This window comes from Phasianus colchicus, chromosome 2, assembly GCF_987193195.1.
Source record: "Phasianus colchicus chromosome 2, bPhaCol1.hap1.1, whole genome shotgun sequence".
NCBI lineage: Eukaryota > Metazoa > Chordata > Aves > Galliformes > Phasianidae > Phasianus > Phasianus colchicus.
The window spans coordinates 57,898,656-57,918,774 of NC_143437.1; the positions used below are offsets into that span (position 1 = coordinate 57,898,656).

The 20,119-nt window shown below is 35.5% G+C and overlaps 1 protein-coding gene across 2 annotated transcripts in view; it reads right to left on the minus strand.

Moving 5' to 3' along the window:
* Positions 1 to 20,119, minus strand: part of LAMA2 (laminin subunit alpha 2) — a 335,772-nt gene that overhangs the window by 27,802 nt on the left and 287,851 nt on the right. For both annotated transcript variants that reach the window (XM_090135808.1, XM_090135806.1), the window contains 7 exons: positions 18,230 to 18,412; positions 16,009 to 16,163; positions 14,341 to 14,484; positions 13,300 to 13,433; positions 7,243 to 7,402; positions 3,677 to 3,801; positions 1,645 to 1,807 (listed from right to left, as the gene is read on the minus strand). In XM_090135808.1, the coding sequence (XP_089991934.1) occupies positions 1,645 to 1,807; positions 3,677 to 3,801; positions 7,243 to 7,402; positions 13,300 to 13,433; positions 14,341 to 14,484; positions 16,009 to 16,163; positions 18,230 to 18,412 (1,064 nt within the window). The remainder of the gene's footprint in view (positions 1 to 1,644; positions 1,808 to 3,676; positions 3,802 to 7,242; positions 7,403 to 13,299; positions 13,434 to 14,340; positions 14,485 to 16,008; positions 16,164 to 18,229; positions 18,413 to 20,119) is intronic.

The window sequence follows — 20,119 nt, forward strand, 5'->3', positions numbered from 1 at the left end:
GCTAATAAAAGTGTATTTACTACAAATCTCTGCTAGATTTAAATTTGCAAGGTAGAAAACAAGAGCAAAGATGGTAAAATGGGACTGTTTACTAGGGTTTCCAAAGAGCCATATAGAGCTATAAATTGTTTTTCTCATCAACCACTAATAACAGTACTTAAGCCATAACTAAGATGTCTTACTGGAGCATGTGGTATACACTTTAGTATCTACAGAGAAAGAGCTGGTAGATTACAAGTAGAAAAACAAATAGCCAGGGGACTGGATAGCCTGAAAAGCATTAAGCAAGTAATAGTGGAACTAAAGCCCTGGACATGAGCATATCAGAAACATGCCAGTTTTAGAAGTTTAATAATCATTTTATGCATGGCTAGTTCCAAATATGATTAGGTGTAGAGGGATTGAAAATACTTTACTACTGTGCTGAACACTTGTGCAAAGCTGAGAAAAATGTTATGTATATGAACACAACCCTTTGTTCTACATGTTTACATATGCTACCCATGCACCACTAGAAAGTGCATCCTCAGTGTTTTCATACTGTGTGACCATATTTTCAGATGTAAACTTTTCAGATACCAGTGTTTTCCCATAAGTTCAGCTAAATAATTTTTTCATAGAAAAATAACATATATTAATTATCCAAAATAATTACATAAATAATCTCAAATAATTACCCTAATTATACTTCTAATATTCAATTATAAAATTAATTATAACAACATAAGTACTTCATTATCATAATGTTATATTTTAGTAAAATCCATCAGAAGAAATGAGGCAGCACCCTCCTCCTCCATAATTCCAGCAATTCTGAAGATCTTTCCCAAAATGCAGGAATCTGAAGTAACACTGGCTTGTCCTATATTGAGAGCTCCATGATTCTTCAAGTCATCACTGAGGACTGCTGTTTGTAACTGATCCATATAAAAAGGATAAGGAAAGATAGATAAAGAAAGGACTGTCTTCCCAGTCAAACTTGCAAATCGATTTGGATGACAGATGCTGAAACCAAGTTACTCCTGTTTCCCAAGAGGATCAGGCCAGACATTTTTATGAAAAACTTCTCCCATTATCCACTTACATCTGCATAAATAAAAATCCCATGTATCTTTCATAACTAATATTTTTGGTTTTTATTTTAGCAGTAAAAGGCACCGTTTGTAAACCTTATAACAAAAATGCCATCGCTACCACATGCTATTTGCTGCACTACTTAGTTTCCTTTTAATACCACTTACATTAAATACAAACTTTTTCAACAGATCAGCAGGACTTCTCCCTGAGAGTTGTCTCTTCCCATATTCTTTCTCACCCTGCTACTCACCATGGTGTTTTAAACAATAAACACTATAACCATAGTTGGCAATGCTTGAAAAAGTAAACATTTGAGATACATTTAAATTCATTAATAATATCAGAAAATCTGGAGTCTAACAGCTGGATACTCAGTAACTCTCACAGGTCTGTAAGAAGAAGGCAATCAGCATGCACACTATAGCCTTGTCTTTGCTTGGAGATCAGGCAGCATCATACGCATAGAGTGCTACACTAAATTCCTATTTGTGTTCACAATATGATGAATTAAGCCACTGCAAAGATGGCTTGAAACCTGTAAGTAGTGTGGAGGTTTGTTATTCTTACCAAGTCCTCAGTAGCAAGATACATCAGCAGGGCATTGGATGAGAAGGTCCTGAATTTGAACATGACTGTGGAAATATTAGGGTTCCAGCGGATCGGGCGGCTGACTACAGCATAGCTGTCACCATCAAACTGGACTGTTCCTTCACCATCTGCCACCTGTGGGCTGAAAAGGGGCAATTCCAACCATTTATCTTTGCCATGTGAAATTAAAAGGGAAAAAAACATGTGGAGGTGGAGAAGGAGAGCAGAGGAACAATGAGATGCCTTTTGGGAGTCTTCCTGAACTTGGTTTGATTTTGTATCAAACCCACATTCTGACAAGTGGGGCTACAAGGTCAGCTCACCAGATGTTCAGCAAGAAAGCACAACTGGGAAGAAGATGGAAAAGGAACCTGTTGTATACATCTTGTGGACTATAACTGGCCATTATGCAATCCTCATTATAAAATAATATCCTTGTAGTAAACCTTGGTTTTGCTACTGTTAGGGACTTTACACCTTCTGGAGGGCCCCAGACTGAAAACCCTGTAACCTGTGATTCTTTGTTTACCCACAAGCTACAAACATTGCAAGAGGAGAAGCATCAGTCCCTGTCATTACAGAGAAGATGAGGCTGTGAGATTGTTTAATATGATTTTTATGATAGACACTTGACCATTTGTTGCACAGATCAGATAGCTGGATGACAGCAATCTTTTGGTTTAATAACAATTATATTTGAACAAGAGACCTACATGTGGAATACTGGCTAGGAGAATGTTTCTCATTTAACCTGGCACACATACAAGGATGTTGAACATAGCCTTCTTGCCCTACATAACTACATTTAACAGTTAGCTTTTTCAAATAGATTTTGCAGGAGAACTGGATTCTTTCTGAAACAAGAAAATTAGGTTAATGTAAAAGTGAGATTTTAATACAGTTTTCTATGAATTTCAAGTCTAGTATTCTTTTTTTTTAATCTTCCTCCCACCCACTCTACTCCAAGCAAAGAGATCTACACTATCACTAATGAATGAGAAAATTAAATTTAGGCAGAGACACATATCTCTCTACTAGGACTTGATTGGAGCTGAGACATATACATCATCATGCTCCGTAAGTTTTAACCTAAGCATCAAGGGCCTACATTTATAGTCAAGGAAATCCTCCAGCATTTCTGAAATTCTGTTCACAACTGGAATTTCCAGCATTTTGAAAGGGCAAAGCCTTAGCAGATGTTTCAAACTAGGCTGCTCAATTGAATATAAGTCTACTTTTAACTTTTCTGACTGACTCTACAGTGACTTTGCCTAATGCAGTGTGAGCTTCATACTATATACTAGCACTGCTAAATTTGCTAAAAACCAGGAGTATCTAACAGGACAACACTGCTTTTATGCAATATGTCACGGTGAACTGGGATGTGAGAGACTCCTTAAATGACGATCTATGGAATAATCTCAGGTACATCTGTATGGGGGCTTTCAGCAGTGCTGCTTTTGATGCTGAATCAAGGCACTGGAAAATATCTCAGTGGAAAAGAGGAAGGAAGATGAGTCACAACCCTTAAAGTACAAAGACACACCGGAAAGGTCCTCCTTTTTTGAGAAAGGAAACCACTTTCCCTTTTGGTGTCTCTGCTCACTACACTGGTGGTTGTGAAAGCTGCACTGACACACCTCACTCTGCCCTGTTCTGTATGATGACCTACAACACAGCTGCAAAATCCAGTTTGTATGCCAGACTCTGTCCCACTGTGGATCTCACCATCCCTCATGTTTTGACTAATTTTGGCCACTGGTTAGGTGGAGTCTTTGTTTCACAGCACCATTACACCATTTGAACTCTGTTAATATACCACTTTTTAATGCAGATTGGGTGCTTCTCTTGTTCTCTTGTTGACATAATTTCAACATAATTTCATATTTCTCACAACTCAGCTTTCTGAGCTGTCTACTGGAATTTGATAGCTGCTGCAGAATTTCCCACTGTTTACAACAGATCACAGCATCCCACAGACAGGCTTAGAAAGGAGCAATATGTTACCTACCTGACGGCACACCCTTTGCAGTCACCCTCTATATCTCTGAAATTCCACAGTCCTATGGGTTTGCTGTCTAGGAAGGTTTCACCCATACAGCCAGTGAAAGTGGTGACTCTTACAGCATCTGATTTCTGTAAGAGAAAACACAATCAGTGCTAGAACTCAGTTTGAAGTGATTTACTATATGTGAAAGCAAAACTAATACAAAGACAACAAATACCAGAAGATATTTCTTATTATTTCACATATCAAGATTAATATGTAATCTATTTAATCCTCTAGAACAACTGAACAACAAAAAAGTGAGATAAGTTTTGTATCAGTCAAGATGGAAAAGCTCATTTAATTGAGACTTAGGCCTACGCAGAATGATCCCTGAAGAATGAGGACCTGCCTGGGCTTTCACATCACACTTCCTGCTTCCCAGCCATCTGGAGAACAGCTTGCTTGTGCTAGTCCAGCAGCAGACTCTTTTTCAGGTCTATCTGTGTTTTTGTTTAAGATATCATGGAAAGAGCTATGAGGAATCTTGCCCACAGTACAACTAGCAAAATTCACCTGCTCTTAATTCTCAAAAGCCTGGAATTTGAGTATCCAAACTAAAAAACTGAATACGTGAGCTCAGCTGGCTACACCTGTAAAGGTCATACTGAATTTTGGATGCAGAAAAATGTGCAGATAGCAAAGCAATTATAAAATGCATCAAAAATCATTAGGTTAGGGTCATACACATTGGGTAAGGCTCATTCGATCATAACATGGTGCTATGATCAGGTAAGTAATATATGACTGTACACAGAGTACTTATCTCAGAATGATCTTTCTAAAAATACCTGGCTTCATTTAAATATCACTTCATCAATACAAACTGATTGAAAAACTACTTACTTAGCTATTTAAGATAGACAAGCACCTGCTGTTTTCCATACAGCAATTATGAATATTAAGACCTTGCAAGAGAATATGAAGAAGAAGTGCAACTTAAAAATATTCCAGCAAAAGTATGACTCAAAAGACTTAATGTTCTGATGATATTTCCTGAGATAATTGGGAAGGTTTTAATTAGCAACAAGTAGGAACTTAATGTCAGTTCTGAGAAATTCATGACATGTGAATATCATAGTCTTCTACTCGAGTCAAATGAAAGATGTTTTTAAAAACTGAAAGTGAGCATTCTTTATGTCAGTGACCTTGACAAATGTCCAAAACACTTCACAGATTTAAACAAAATTCTCAGTTAAAAACAATATTTTGTGAACATGACAACTGACAGTAATTTTTTTTTTTTTTTTTAAGTAGATTTACCATTTATTTTCTTTTATTCAGACTGTCCGACCAGAGCAAGTCTGATAATGTTTAAAATCCTAGATAGGAAATATTCCAGTTGTATTGAATGTACAATACACTGTCTTCCTACCTCTGCCCTTCTCTTTATTTACCTGGAGGGAAAAATCATGATAGTTTTCTCAAGTTGAAAAAAATTAAGAAATCTTTAGAAAACATCTGGAGAATTCTTACTGAGTTTGAAAACCACTGCTCAAGCATCAGATCTTCTGTAGTTTCCATAATTTTTGTTCAGGTTCAGTACTTCACCTCATACTTTATTCTAAAACTGTCTTATGTGCTCAGTAAGCATGCTCATTACCCACCTCTGCCTCACTGTTTAACTAAGAGAAAAATCAAAAACATTTAGGAAAGAGTTTAGGTTTAAACATTACTTCATTCCAGGCCCTTTTGTCTATCTCAGTAGTTCAAGAGCCCTTAAACTCTTTGCTTTTGAAATTCTTTGCTATTCTTCTATTTCTAACTTTTTCTTAAGTACACACTCCATCATAAAGCAATGCTTGGTAACTGAGAGTTATTTAAACAATGTTAGCATTTAAATAAAAACCCCAAATAATTACAAATAACATTAAAAATAAAAATGAAATAACAGGCACTAGATAAAATATTACATATTATAAAACTCAAACTAAATTAAGTGAGATGACCTTTGTGGTTACATTTCGTTAGAGTGGTAGGTGTGAGCTTTGGGGCCTGGTTATTCAAATACTAGATATGATCTCTGTTTACACCTTTGCATCACTTCTTCTGCCGTCTGGCTGCAATACTAAGAACACTTTATTTAACAATAAGAGACTTGTAAAAATGAAAAATGACATCAAGGAAAACACACATTATTATTAGTCCAATATAATAACTTTGCCATTGAAATTAGAACCAGGCATGAGACTAACTTACGCCATGACAATCTATGCAGTGTGACATCTCCTATTCTCTGGATTTTTAAAGTAACCATAAGAATATTTTTCAAAGTAGAACTGAAGGTCAAAGCTCTGAGAGCCAGCATTAAACACTTAAACGTATATAAATGGTGCAATTACATTTCAACACATGTGCTCTGATAACTTGCAAGTGAAATCTAAAACAAAAGGGTGGTTAAGCACTGGCCTAGGCTCCCCAGGGAGGTGGTTGAGTCACCATCCCTGGATGGTGTTTAAAAGTTGTTTGGATGTGGCGCTCAGGAACATGATTTAGTGAAGGGTTGTTAGAGTTAGGGTAGTATGGTTAGGTTGCTATTGGACTTGATGATCTTTGGGGTCTTTTCCAACCTGAGCAATTCTATGATTCTAAAATTTAAATAAGTTTTGGGTTTAGGTTAGCATTTGAGTTTGAAGTTTCACAACTCCTTCAGCGGATCACCCAAAGAAAACAGTCCAAAAGTTACACATCACTTACTTTCTACAGTCTTAAAACAGTCAACAAAATGTAAATAATTTATCAACCAAACTCTCAAGTATTTTTCTAAATGTGGAATGATGAGAGGGTTTTCTTAATCACAGTTCAGACAATTAGAATTGGTACATGGGCCAGTCTTCCTGAGCCAGCAGTCACTGCAGACTGCAGTTACACATTTCAGTGGGGTAGGCAGAAAGAACCCTACAGCCTTTATGGAGTTGTGGTTTTTTTTGAGCTTTTAGCCACTGCCCAGCACTGCAAGCACAGAACAGTGTCAGTTTTGCTCAGTGGAATATTTATTTCACCGAGTCATTATGGCAAGTAAGAAACTTGCCATAATAATAATGCCAATATAAATACATTTGTTACTGATAAAAAACAGCAGTATAAATTGATGTTTATCAAACACAGAAAAAAAATCAAAACCAAAACAACAACAACAAAAAAAGAAAATTAAGAATAATTTTTAGGTGTGGGATATAAATCAACTCTCTCCACTTTATTTCCATTGCCTCTGAAAACGCAAATCAAGCCACAGAGTACATTAAGCTAGTGAGAACACTCTTGTTTTGTAAGGGTCACTGTTCTCTGCAGTATAGAGCCACTTTTAGTAAATGATGATTCAGTAATTGTAAAAATACATTTGAGGAGTACTTGTTTATGGCAGAAAGCAGACACCTTTAGTTGCCTCTAGACAGAAAGCCTACATGTTCTTAACAATCTCTCAAGAGCATAAATACTAAAGCATCTCCAACAATGACACAAGCATACTAAAGCTTACTATTTTTACTGTAAGTAGTAATGGAATACAGTAGTGCCATACAGTACATTACCTTTATTTTTCCAGTTAAACCTCCAACAAACAGCAGGGCATTAGCATCTACATCCAAAATGGTATATCCAGGTGGCGAGACACCACTAAAAGTGGCTGGCACAATGCTGGCTTTGGGGCCATCCAGAGCTCGCACAGATATAGTGCCATTTTTCCCAGTCCTAGACATTTTAACAAAATAAGCAGAGGTTCAGTAAACCATAGTTAAATATGGTAAGTAGCCTGTTCTAGATGGCATCTTTTAATAGAGGCATGTATTACTGATCTGGTTATGTTCCATTTTGATACAGATTTATAGACTCCCAGACACTTTTTTTTTTTTTTCTTTTTTTTAAATGAGGCCATCACATAATTGTAGAAATGAGTAGCACTGAATGTGACTCAAATCCTGTCATGTGCAGATGAGGGACTGAGTATGTTCATTAATGTGGTGGAGAAGTGGCCGGGAGATGTGGACATCAGAAGATGACCATGTATTGTGGATTTATGGATAACTTTGGAAATTGCTGCTTCAATTCATTTTTAATAGGATCTCTAATTTTACATAACCACAGGCATGTTAATTTGGAAATTCATAACATGAACATCTGGTCCTGCAACCCAAACACTAAAATAATCAGCATTGAAGAGAAATTTTAAAACACATTTACTTGATAATTAATGCAGAAAGACTCTGTTTTAAATAACACTTATTTTCTTTTTCCATATCAGTTTGTGATGAGCATATACCTGTCCAGAGGGACTGTACTTTTTTTAGACGACCTATTGTATTTTGTTGGCTATTTGCCTTATACTCTAAAAATTACTCACTACATGTTCACAGGCTAACTAAACAGCATTTTTCTCAGAAAACAGATTTTACATTTGCATTTTTTTCAAAGGTGTCTGGGGGAAGGATTTTAAATAAAAATAATAACATTTATCAAAAATTTTCCACAAGTAGCTTTCTAGATTAAGAGCCGCACACCCATCCTATCAAGATACTGCCAAGTAACAGCTAAGAACCAAAACACCCATTGATTTTCTGAAGTTCTGGACTTTGTTGCATGTAAAGATGCTTTTTTTTTTTTTTTTTTTTTTTTTTTTTTTTTAAGCATACCCTTTCAGAAAGAACTGTCATTTCTATTAAATGAAACTTTACTTGAAGAACTCACATTTAGTGGAAGAACGCATAACTTAGGCTACTGAATGAGTTAAAGCAAGACATTATTTATTTCTGGATTTCGAGATTTAGAAAGTCTAATTATTTCTGCATTTAGAAAGTTTACTGGACTTTAGAGAATGGAAAAAAATTAGAAAACTATGAATTTATGTCTATAAAACTCTTCAACAATTCATTTAGCTCAGAATCTGTCAGCACCATCCAGAACAACTTAAGAGATTTTTTGTGAAATAACATCTCACTGGAAATAAGTCATTTAAAGAAAAAAACAAAACAAAACAAAACAAAACAAAACAAAATGAAAAGAAAGACAAAAAGAAAGAAGACAAAAAGAAAGAAGACAAAGAAAAAAAAAGTGTTAGTTGTGACATGTCAGTTTTGATAAATTTACCCTGAACTGTGAAGCAAGGTTGAAAAGTAATTTTGAGGGTTTCTATTCAATGGGGAATGTCTTTGTAGATCTATGCCATCTTGCCTGCCCTGGAGACAGGGTTATCAAAGCTTTCACTGTGAAAACCATATATTTGCAGAAAAATACTGGAGATTTTCAATTACTTCTAGCTTGATCTGGTAACTCAGGAGACCATATATATGGGAGTTCCAGGGAATCTCCTAGTGATATCTGGGTTATGTAAATGCATAGTTACTCCCAAGCATTTAAAAGCAGTGAGGTAAAACAAGTCACGTTCTTCTGATTAAATTTTTTTTGATTGCAAATTCTTTGTAATGACAATCATTTTAACTTTTATTCCAAAATCAATGGAATGTTAAGTAAATAGAATTCTATATGGCAGAAATTCTAAAGTTTGCTTCTTTTTTTTCCAGGTTTATTAATAAAATATGGTTTATTTTTATTATTATTCAAGTTTATTAATAAATCTCTATAAAGGACTTCAAAACATAGTTCTCAATGTAGTAATTGTTGAAAGACTTCACAGTTACTAGTGGCTTCTACTAAACTGAAATCACGACTCCAGTGATTCTAGTTTAAAAACATTGAAATGCAATAACATAGAAGGGACTGAGTAGACTGACACTTTTTAGAGTGCCTAATATGTTACAAGTAGCATGGGTGTCTTTCATCTTCAAATAGATGGAAATGCTAACTATAGAGTCTCTTTCATAAATAATTCTCTCTTACTTAGGGAGGACAATTGAGCTTGAAGACAGAACTTGGCTAACTTGGCAGCAAAAAGACATTGGTATCTGATGCATGACAAGTCATCAGATTAGAAAATACTACTCTGGCGGTAGTCAATTCAAGATGAACTGTTGGGTTAAAGATATATCAGCACTTTGGTGGCTGACCATCTGATACATTTGCACAACATCACGCATGCAGGATTTGCTCTTTAGGAGATGCATGATACAATTGAGATGACTTCTGCAAGTTATCAACATTAGATTACAGAATACCATGAAGAAACATCTGCTCCTGAACACCTGGACTACAAAGAAAACTATTACTGGAAAGTATGGCTTAGATTTGCCTTAGTAGTTTATGATTGAATTCTTGCTGAGTTGAGCTGGATGTGCTTAGTGTGAATTTGTGATTCATCTGTCCTTCTTTCCAAGGAAGGGAATTGTTTAAACTCTGCCATTAATAATGGTAATATTTTAAATGTGCTTAATTAAAATCACAACTACTCAGATCCAGCTCCTAACAGGCCTGCTGGCATCAAGTAACATTGTTTCACTGATCAAGAGTGCCTCAAAAATACTCTAGTATGTATTTGACTGTTCCACAAAATTGACTCTGCATGTTGCAAACCTGCTTCTAATCTTTTTTGTCACAAACTGTTTATGTCATATTTTCCTTCATTAATTGATACTTCAGTTGATTGCAGTTTTTAATGTCAATCAGATTCATCTCTGTAAGAAGGTAAATAACTGTAAGTAGCTGTTAAGTTCTTGTGCTATCAAAGTAAAGGGAATTGCTTATTCCATAGGCAAATGGTACATTAAAGGAATAAATACATTTTACTTCAATTCCATACAAATAAAATTTTAAAGATTTTCATGATGGCCTCTGTATATATGATAAAATGCAAAGAATTAGTGTACTTGAAACAAAAAGACAAGGAAAATAAAAAGCTTCTATGGAAAACAGATGCAGTAGTTAATAAATTGGTCTTAGCAGATGTGAAATTTTGGCCTGGTGGCTAACTGAATTGAACATCCCTGATCATCACTCAACAGTCAGCTGTTTCATATTTAGATTTCAATCCATAAGCTGAATGATTTTGAGGATTTCATGGCCTCTGGGACAACACTTCTGTTTATAAGCCCTTTTGAGATTCTTAATTAAAACCTGCTATCAGCCTTTAAAGCTACCATATTTACATAGTTAGATCTACCATTACAAACACGTTTCAATGCCTGTCATCATTGAAATGCAAGGCAAAATTTAGCAAGGCCAGAATTTCCCCATGGCCTTTCTGACCTCTCCTCCACTCTAAGTGGATGTCCTGCCATCTGGCAGCTCTGTCAGTTTGCTGAAAAAGTAGCTGGAACTGAGAAGAAATTTAGAGAAAAAAAATGATAGAATGTAATGAGTAAAACTCTTCAACAGCTTACGAAGAAGTGTTATCAAACGGACTAAAATATTTGAAGTCAGAAAATCTTCAGCAGGGCACATGATTAATGAAGTCTGCCTTAAGAATATAAAACTAGTCCTGAGTTCTTCATCTCGATCCCACAAATCCAACTAATGTCTTTGCATGTAATTCTCCTGAATTGTGCAGCTGTAATTGTTTCAAATTGCTGATCCAGCAGTTTGTTTAAAACTAATAGCATGCACATCCTGTATATCTAGAACAAATAACTTAATAGGCACTGTGCATTTGTAGAATGTGTGAATTTTTATACCATATCCTGGCCCGTATTCTGCTGAAGCAGCTTTATTGTAAATAGAAGTCTGGCATTACTGTGTCATGAAGCTATTTTAGTATGCACAATATGAAGTGATGAAGATTTCAACAATTCCTATCATAACCCAGCTTGTATTTCACAAGCAATGAGGTTTCATTAAGGCAGCTACTAGAGAAAGTGCCATAATTTTATTTATTTCTCTGTTCTGAATGTCCGATTTCTGTGATTTTGCTGAATTATTTAAACTGGATGCCATTTTCTTTTCTCAGACCTATGGACGTAACTGGAATTAGAATTTTTCTTTTCCCTTTCTTCTTTTTCTCAGTGTGTGACTACTATCACTTCTACATTTAATACTAAGTGAAATATAACATGTAAGGATGCAAAAGGATTATTCAGCTTTATATCAGATTGCAATATAGACAATGTTATCTAATTTACTAGTTGAGTAATTCAGGAGGAAAGGATAATGGATATAAAGTTACATAATCCTTATGCTGTAACTATTAAACTGTATGTCATGTGCTATTTAAATGGAAAATACAAAAGTCAAGAAACTAATATTAAGGTATCTATTTATCTAAAGTTCAAAAGCATTCAGCAACTGGACTGAAATACGAAGCATAGTTTTAACTTTTCAGAATGTTCTATCCTTGATTTTTCATAAGCTGTATCTTTTTTAATATCTCTAGTTTGAAGAGATATTCTGGCTATTGAAACAGCATTTTGAGTAAGAATCAAGATACTGGTGTATGACAGACCTTTCATTTGCAGTACTGCAAGACCAGAAATTCAGAAATGGTGCTACTCTTTGAAATTCAAGATGAAAAGAATAGCAGTTATCTGTCTGAATGTCAAAACATGTAACCAATTTTTAAAGGATGCTAGTTGAAGAAGAGAATTCATAAAGCTGAAATGAAAGGTAGAAAGAAGGGAATACAAGCAGTCATGGATTGTTGATGCGTGAGGGAAAATATATGATGAAAATATATTCTTGATGCAGAACAATTCACATTTCAATTGTAATTGCAGTGTATTCACTTTTGGTATTATTGGATGTAGGTTCAAAACCTTCCACTAAACCAGCCTACAATTGCTTATAAGTATGATATTACCTTGCATTAAAAATAGATGTTTTAAACACAGCAAAAACTTCCATAAACCTGAGATAAAGACAAATGTGAAGCACTACACCTGCGGAGTTGCATGCATCAAATAGGTTAGAAGCTGACATGCTGGAAAGGAGCTCTGTGGAGAAGGACCTGATGTCCAGGTGGACCACAGGTTGACCATGAGTCAACAGCATGCCCTAATGGCTGACATGCATTTTCTTATGGGGTGCATTATAAAGACCATGGCCAGCATTCAAGGAAGGTTATCCTCCTACACTACTCTGCCCTATGAGGCTGTATCTGGAGTACCATGTCCAGTTCTGGGCTCCTTTGTTTTTCTTGAGGCAGGGAATTTCTAGAGAGTCCAGTGGAATACCATAGAGACTACGAGGGGTCTGGAGCATCTCGCATGAAGAAAGGCTGAGAGATCTGGGGTTGTTCAGACTGGAGAAGATAAGACAGAGGGGAGGATCTTATCAATGCTTATAAATACCTAATGAGTAGGAATCAAGTGGATGGGGTCTGGTCCTTTTCAACGGTGTCCAATTACAGAGCAAGGGATAATAGGCACAGACTGTAATATAGGAAGTTCCATAAACCATGATAAAAACTTCTTTGCTTTGAGGGTGACAGAGTACTGGAATGAACTGCCTGTAGAGGTTGTGAAGTCTTCTTCCCTGAAGATATTCAAAACATGCTTGGACACTTTCCTGTACAACCTACAACAACACTTGTTCTTGGGAAAAGTGTTCTTTCTGCTTTAGCAGAAAGGTTGGACTACATGATCTCCAGAGGTCCCTTTTAACCTCTATGATTCTGTGAAACTTGATAAGAATGGATTGGAAGTAAATCTTGCTTAATTTGGCTGTATTTTTGTTAGGAACCAAATGTTGGAAGTGAAATATGTACTTGCCTAGAGGCTTCAATCCGGTACCAAAACCCATCATCAATGGTCAGATCTGGATACTCTACCCGTCCAACACCAGATCCCACATCCCACAGGAAGCTCACTTTGCCTTTGCGCATTTCTATGGCCAAGAAGTCAGTCTGCGTACAAAATATAAAAACAGAGCCAGTCTCATATTTTGATAAAAGAAAACTCTCCAGAACTCTTCACATTTCAGAAGGCATCTGAATAGGGCAATAGAAATTCACTTTCAGAAAACAAAGTATGAAAACTAACTCTCACAGTGACTGAGATCATCTTTTCCCTGCTTTCCTTGATTCAAACAAGGAATCTTATGACAAATATGACAAATGACTTCTGTCAGTGATACATAGCATGTATGTTGCTAGACTTACAGAAATGTTGGTATTGTAGCAACTAAGAAGAGAACTTAACTCAGACTGACGTTATTTGTAAAACATCCATTGGATGGCAGAAATATGTCAGGATTGTAGACTAATACATGATGCCATCTAGCCTCTTCATTTTGTATTAGGTATATAAAATATATAGTTCAAAATGTTAGAAATGCACTATTTTTCCCATTTACTGAATTATTGCTGATTATTCTAGAAGCTTGTCTGCTAGAGTGCCCATGGGAAACTGAGTCATTCATCATTACTGTGCTTGCAATCATAGACTTGACGTAAAATTATAATAAACTGGAGCTTTGACAGATGCAAGATGATTAGCCACTTCTTCCCCAAGGAAAAACCCACAACCAACCCCCAAAATGCTCTGGTTGCACTGTGAATTTTAAAGCCCTAATGTAGCTCATGTAGAAGTCTTACATTCTATAGCTAGTTAAAATACTAAAAAATATTTACCAGTTATATTTTAGAAGTCCCTATACTAATACCAAAGCAAGTGTCTAGTTTATCTTAGATCCTCTACTATTACTTTGAAGCCTCAAAGAGGAAAAAAGAAAAGCCTTTTTCATCTTCTGTGTTTGTCAGTAACCTGATTTGATTGAGCAATGCTGACAAGAAAAGCAGGAGACAAACTTACAAACTTGGCACTTCCAAGGTAAAAAAGCAGATTGTCAGCAACTACAGTCTTCACATTGACAATGATGGTATTGTATGTTCCTTTCTTTATTTCTGGTCTGTATGTCCGAATACAGTTGCCTCCAGAAGACACAGACACTTTGATCTTCAAAACAAGCATATTAGAAAAAATTCAGTTTACTGCTTATTATTCCAGAAGTAACCGAAAGATGTTTCTAAATCTTTCAAAAATATAACATTTTTTTCTCCCTCATTACCATTTCTGTGCTACAAGTAGCAGGTAGTTGCTTGGATACATACAGGAGGTAGAAATGCAATTTTCTTTCTGGGATTGTTTCTTATGTTTTGATTAAAAGGCAATACAAACTCTTTCTAGCATTCAGGTTTGAAAGGATCAGTTATATGGATCAAAAATAGCTAGAAGATATGTGGGTCTAACACAAGCAGCTGGGGAATTCTGGCAATGGAGATAGGCTACAAGTAGAATACGTAGCCAGGAAAATATGCAGTGCTTCTGAAGGAACTGCAACACATTGCTCTGGGGTAGAGATAATGATCTATTTTTCTTTGTAATGTCTTTGATTATGTTAATTTAAGACACCTTTTAATAATGATTTTTTTAACCAACAGTTGTGTCTAACACTGTTTTCACATAATCCTTAATGGAGCTGGTATTCATTATTAGGTTTCATTTTCACTGCTCAAATGACATATGCATTTGGACACTTGTGCTAGTTTCCTCAGGCTCGATAGCACAGATGAAAACAGTACACTATTTGCTTTCATAATGCCAGCATAGACATAATGACAGCACAATCGTATTTCAGTTCCAGATAGACATGTTTCTGTTTTAGAGTAGATGTACATAATGGGATCATCTCTTGCTTAGAGCAGACTTTATAAAAAATGAGATCTGTTATATGACCAAACACACTATTTCCTTTTCTCAGAAATGCTGAGCAGGTAAGTACTTAGAAGCCTTCAGACAGAAGAACATAAGAAGAAAACTACTGCATCACTGTAACTTGTTCTTCTATTGTGGGCAAATATGCAATACACATCCATTCTAGGCTCCTATTCTGTAGATTGTTATTTTTCCGCAACCATTTTTCAGGAATTTTCCTAAAGTACCATCTTCAAGAACATTTTTCTCATGTTCTATTGGGTTATAAGCTGAATGGTCTTAGCATTACACAGCTGGTCCTCAAGCTTAAAGTATTACTGAATTAGAGAGATAGGCTCCAAACTCAATAACCAAACTAGAAATATACTCTCAACCCAAGTTTGCATCCTTAGACTTCACATTCTCAGGTGACATAAGTTGAATGAAGTATGAATTGACACCAGGGACTTATTATCAGTACTCAGTCATCAACGACAAAGTGATTTTTTCTGCTGTGCTATTACCACAATATTTCTTAAATAGTAACTTTTCCACATACAGACCAACAGATATTATCCATTTAACAATGGTGCATTTTAAATGAAGAAACAAAACACAGAGAAAAAATTATCAGAAATTATACTCCATTACTGGCTTTCTCTGCACTTTTTTTTTTTTTTTTTTTTTTGTATTAGAAAGTATTTACCTTGAGGAGAAGTAACATAAAAGTAGAAAATAAAATTCCACTAATATTTAAAAGGTCATCTTATTGAGAAAAAGGCTTACCGAATTGGCTTGCTTCCGAGCTTGGTTTATCAGCTCTTTTATCTGAGAAATGTTTTTCCCTAAATTATCCTGAAGTTCTTTGATTGGCTTGAGTTTATCTAGTAGGCGATCTGCCTCCTTTTCCAGGTGTTTTATACTAGAATCTGCATCAGCAACTTCATAAGAAAAAACAAAGCACAATTTTAGAGCCGTGTCAGATGGTAATTATAAAGTGTTATTGAAAAAAAAAAAAAAAAATCAAGAAAATTCTGCACAGACAATACTCAGACAATATTGTAGGCGAATATGAGGTACAAACAGACCAGGAAGCTACCTGAACAGAATTAGGGCATTTATGAACATTTAGAATGAAGCCAAAGTAGCAACAGAAGTAGATACAGATGTTAAACAAGGATTTTGAAGCAGTAACTATGCTTCATGTCAGGATAATAGTAATGAAAATACTGGAGCAAAATATGGTTACAAATGAAGTATTCACATGTGTTTTTTCTAACCCTAGTTTTAAAAAATATGCTAGATTAATGAAAATTGATTAGTTTCCATTAGTAATTTCTGCAGAAGAACTAGAGGATTATAGTTAAATGTTGAATTAACTTGAAGTTCATTCTTAAATAATCTGTAATGGCAACAAGAACAACATCTTTTTATTCTGATCGCTTAACATTATCTGATAGCTTAAAATTATGTGTATGTATTGAAAGTAGATTTTAAAAAATGGCAGTCATATGTAAATATTTTCTTTTTTCTCCTGCAAAATGAATAAAACAGTACTTACCAAAAGAATGTACATTGAATGGAAATAGTAATTATTATAATTGGGTAATGGTTACAAAGTGCATGAAAGTCTGGTTGAATACTAACTCAGACCAACTTTCAAGATGTTTCTTATAAGTTTCATAAATTAGGCTAGTTACCAAGCCACTTTATCTAAGAGCATTCAAAAAGTAGCCACTTGAATGACCAATTTAGAACACCATGCATAAGCTTTGGCAGTAAGCAATGAATCATCATTATTTACTGGAAAAGGCACAATAAAAAAAGCAAGAAAGAAGACATACGTACTTATTTCTGTAGGCAAGAGAGGGAGAAAAAGAAAAGAGAAAAAAACAGAACATAGCATAAGAAAATGTTTTGAAGATCTAATCACAAATGCAAAGTTAGTTAAGGGACAGGATTCTAGACCTGGCCTATTCTAGATCCAGAAATGCCAAGAAGGTTTAGGCCACTTGCCTGTTATCACTACCAAGCCAGATGTCATTATCTTGTAGATCTGCTTGTTGCATAACCTGCCATAATGTAACCACATTATTTCAATCAAAAACTGTTTTTAATGTTGTCTAAACCTCTAGGGATCTTTCTATCTGATGATTATTTTTGGGGTTCACGCCTGTATTTCAGTTGATGAAGGTTCAGAAATTTCAGATAGGAAGACAGTGACAAGCAATCATTTCGCTGGTACAGCTAGAACTTGAAAAGGATGTGTCCATAGAATGAGACTGACAATTTCCTAAACTAGATGTTTTTAGGTGCCTAGTTTGGCTAAACTGACCACAACATGGAAAGATCAGCTGAGAAGTTAGTCCTTCAGTAATTTTGTAACAATATCCAACCCTGGCCATATACACCTATGCAATACGCTCTGGTAATCTACAATAAAATGTTATACAGTTTAGAATTCAATGTTATCCATTATAACCACAGTGGAAATTGCTAAAGAAGTTGCTAAAACGCGTGCTAAAGAAATTGTTATATTTGATAGCAGGCTTCACTACAAAAAAAGAGCCTTAAAAAACATTTTCTTTTTTTATCTTTTTTCTTCTTAAGTGTCTTCAGTATTCTACCAGGAACAGTAACTTGTATGAAAGACGTCACTGCATTTCACCCAGAAGTAATTACCTGGTTGACTGGAGGCTGGGTGAGTGCAAGGAATTTTACATGAATCAAGTAGTATATTTTCAGTCAAGGACTGATTCTTTAATTATTCACCTATTTAGTTTAAAGACCAGTCTGTGGACTGGACCTAGCAACCCACTACATGTTCAACCTGCTGATGGTAGCTTTCTTTCCACAGAAGACTAACAGCAGAAATAGAAATAATAGTTTCCTTTTTACCCAGCATAGTAATGCTATAAGGGTGAAATTGTTGAGTGCCTGTTTCATTTTGAGCTGTAAAATGAAAACCAAAACAACAACAAAAAATCCACAGCAAAAAAGAACTTACTGTTCTTGATAGGGTCCTTCACAACAGCATTTGTTTTTGCCACATCATCTGCAAGCTTACTGTAGTTGTTTCTCAGGCCAAGGAGATTCTGGTTGAGGTCTTTAATCTGGGCCAGCACATCATTTGCAGAATCGTTGGCTTGTCTTGCTTTGTCTTTAGCTGCCTGTACCTTTATAGCTGTATCTGTAGGTAGAAAAGGACAATTAAATGACTGCCTATTGCACAGAATTTGTTTTCATACATCTCAAGAATAAAGTTGGGCCAAAATTCTACCATTTTAAATGGTGTTGTGTAGTTCTTTACTCTTTAGGATTTTCACATGTGTAGTAAGATATTAATAATTGTATGTCTGGATTGCAGAATCTGATCCTCTGTTTTTTGAGATTACAAATACTCCTGAAGAGAAGAAAACACACCACAGTGAAGTTGTGGTACTTGCAGGAAAATTCTTTGCTACCTACTTCCTGCAAAATCATGAAATTGCTCTTGGAATTGCTTTCTTGCTGTGTTCTCCAACATGTCTTTGTGTCCCTCAGTCATAAGAACATTTCAGAGTGCAGCTCGGAAGCTTGGACACCTCTAAAATGACCATGCAGCATAGTGCCACTTATCATACTGACTGCGGCTCGCTGTTGTAGTCAGTGCAGACAACAGACTGTACTGCAGTACTGGGAAAGCAAAGGAGGATGTGTTTGTTTCCCAGTTCTGGCTAAGAGATGGTCGATAAGAGTGTTTATACCAAGATTTGCTTGGGGATGACCCCATGCTCCTAACTGTATGAAGACACAAGAAAACGCAGACACTATCTCCATTTCAGGAACAGTGTAAATTTCCAAACAGATGTGTTCTTCACATTCTGTGGATAGTATGATGCAATCAAACCATGGCCCAGAGAAAAGACAATGCTTCCTAAGGCTGTAAAGAATTGGAAGGTTTGTCCTGAACCCTTTTTACTTTTTTGAGCAAAATCATATTATACCTGTGCTCTGAACTACTCCACTCTTATTTCTGAAAGTTTGGTTTTGAAAATACCTAAAAATACGGTAGCATCTTGAAAACACAACTGAACCTTTAATTAACTATTATCATCATCAATACTGAGAAGTGAAAGAAGAGAGCTCTCTGATTGCCTTTTCCCAATTTCTTTTTTCATCGTATCTAAGTATCTCTTTTTTTTTAGTTCATTATTACAGGCTGCACCCCTTTCTGGCAGAATGGAAAATGGGATTACCTTGTTACTTCCCTCTATTTGTCATACCAATTATAGTTATTTTCAATCTATACCTCAATGTATAGGTCCTTCTCCTAAAGGTGATCTATCCCTCTATCTCATGTTGACTTTTTTTGTTTGTTTGTTTTAATTTAGTTTATTTGGCTATTTCTATAGCATAGACACAAGAATTATTAGTTTAAGCTGTATTCTGTTTCCCTGAATCCTTGAAGAAAAAAATATATGACAGGGTCATTTTCTCTCCTGTCCTCATTGGTTATTTCCTTATTGGATTACTAATTTATTGTATTTTCTTATTCATGCCATTTATTTTCTCTGAATTTCACCCTTATGACACATCTACTTGCATATGAGAGTGTCCTTGTCCCAAGAGCAAGCACCCTGTAACTCTAATCTGACAAGAGCTTATTACATTGCTAATGGCTGCATATTTCACATATCTTTTACATGTTTCATACTCAGTATTCTGTCTCTTAAGGCCCACTGGCCTCCAAAGTCCATTTTATTTGACTGAGACATCTATCTTGCACACAAGAAGAGAAGCAGTCATGTCAGTTCCTGTGGTAAAAACCCAGGAAGTGGCATAAGAGATGACATAGTAAAGCAAATTCTTGTGAATGCCTGATTTCAAGGAGTGCTACATCTAAAACAAAATGTTT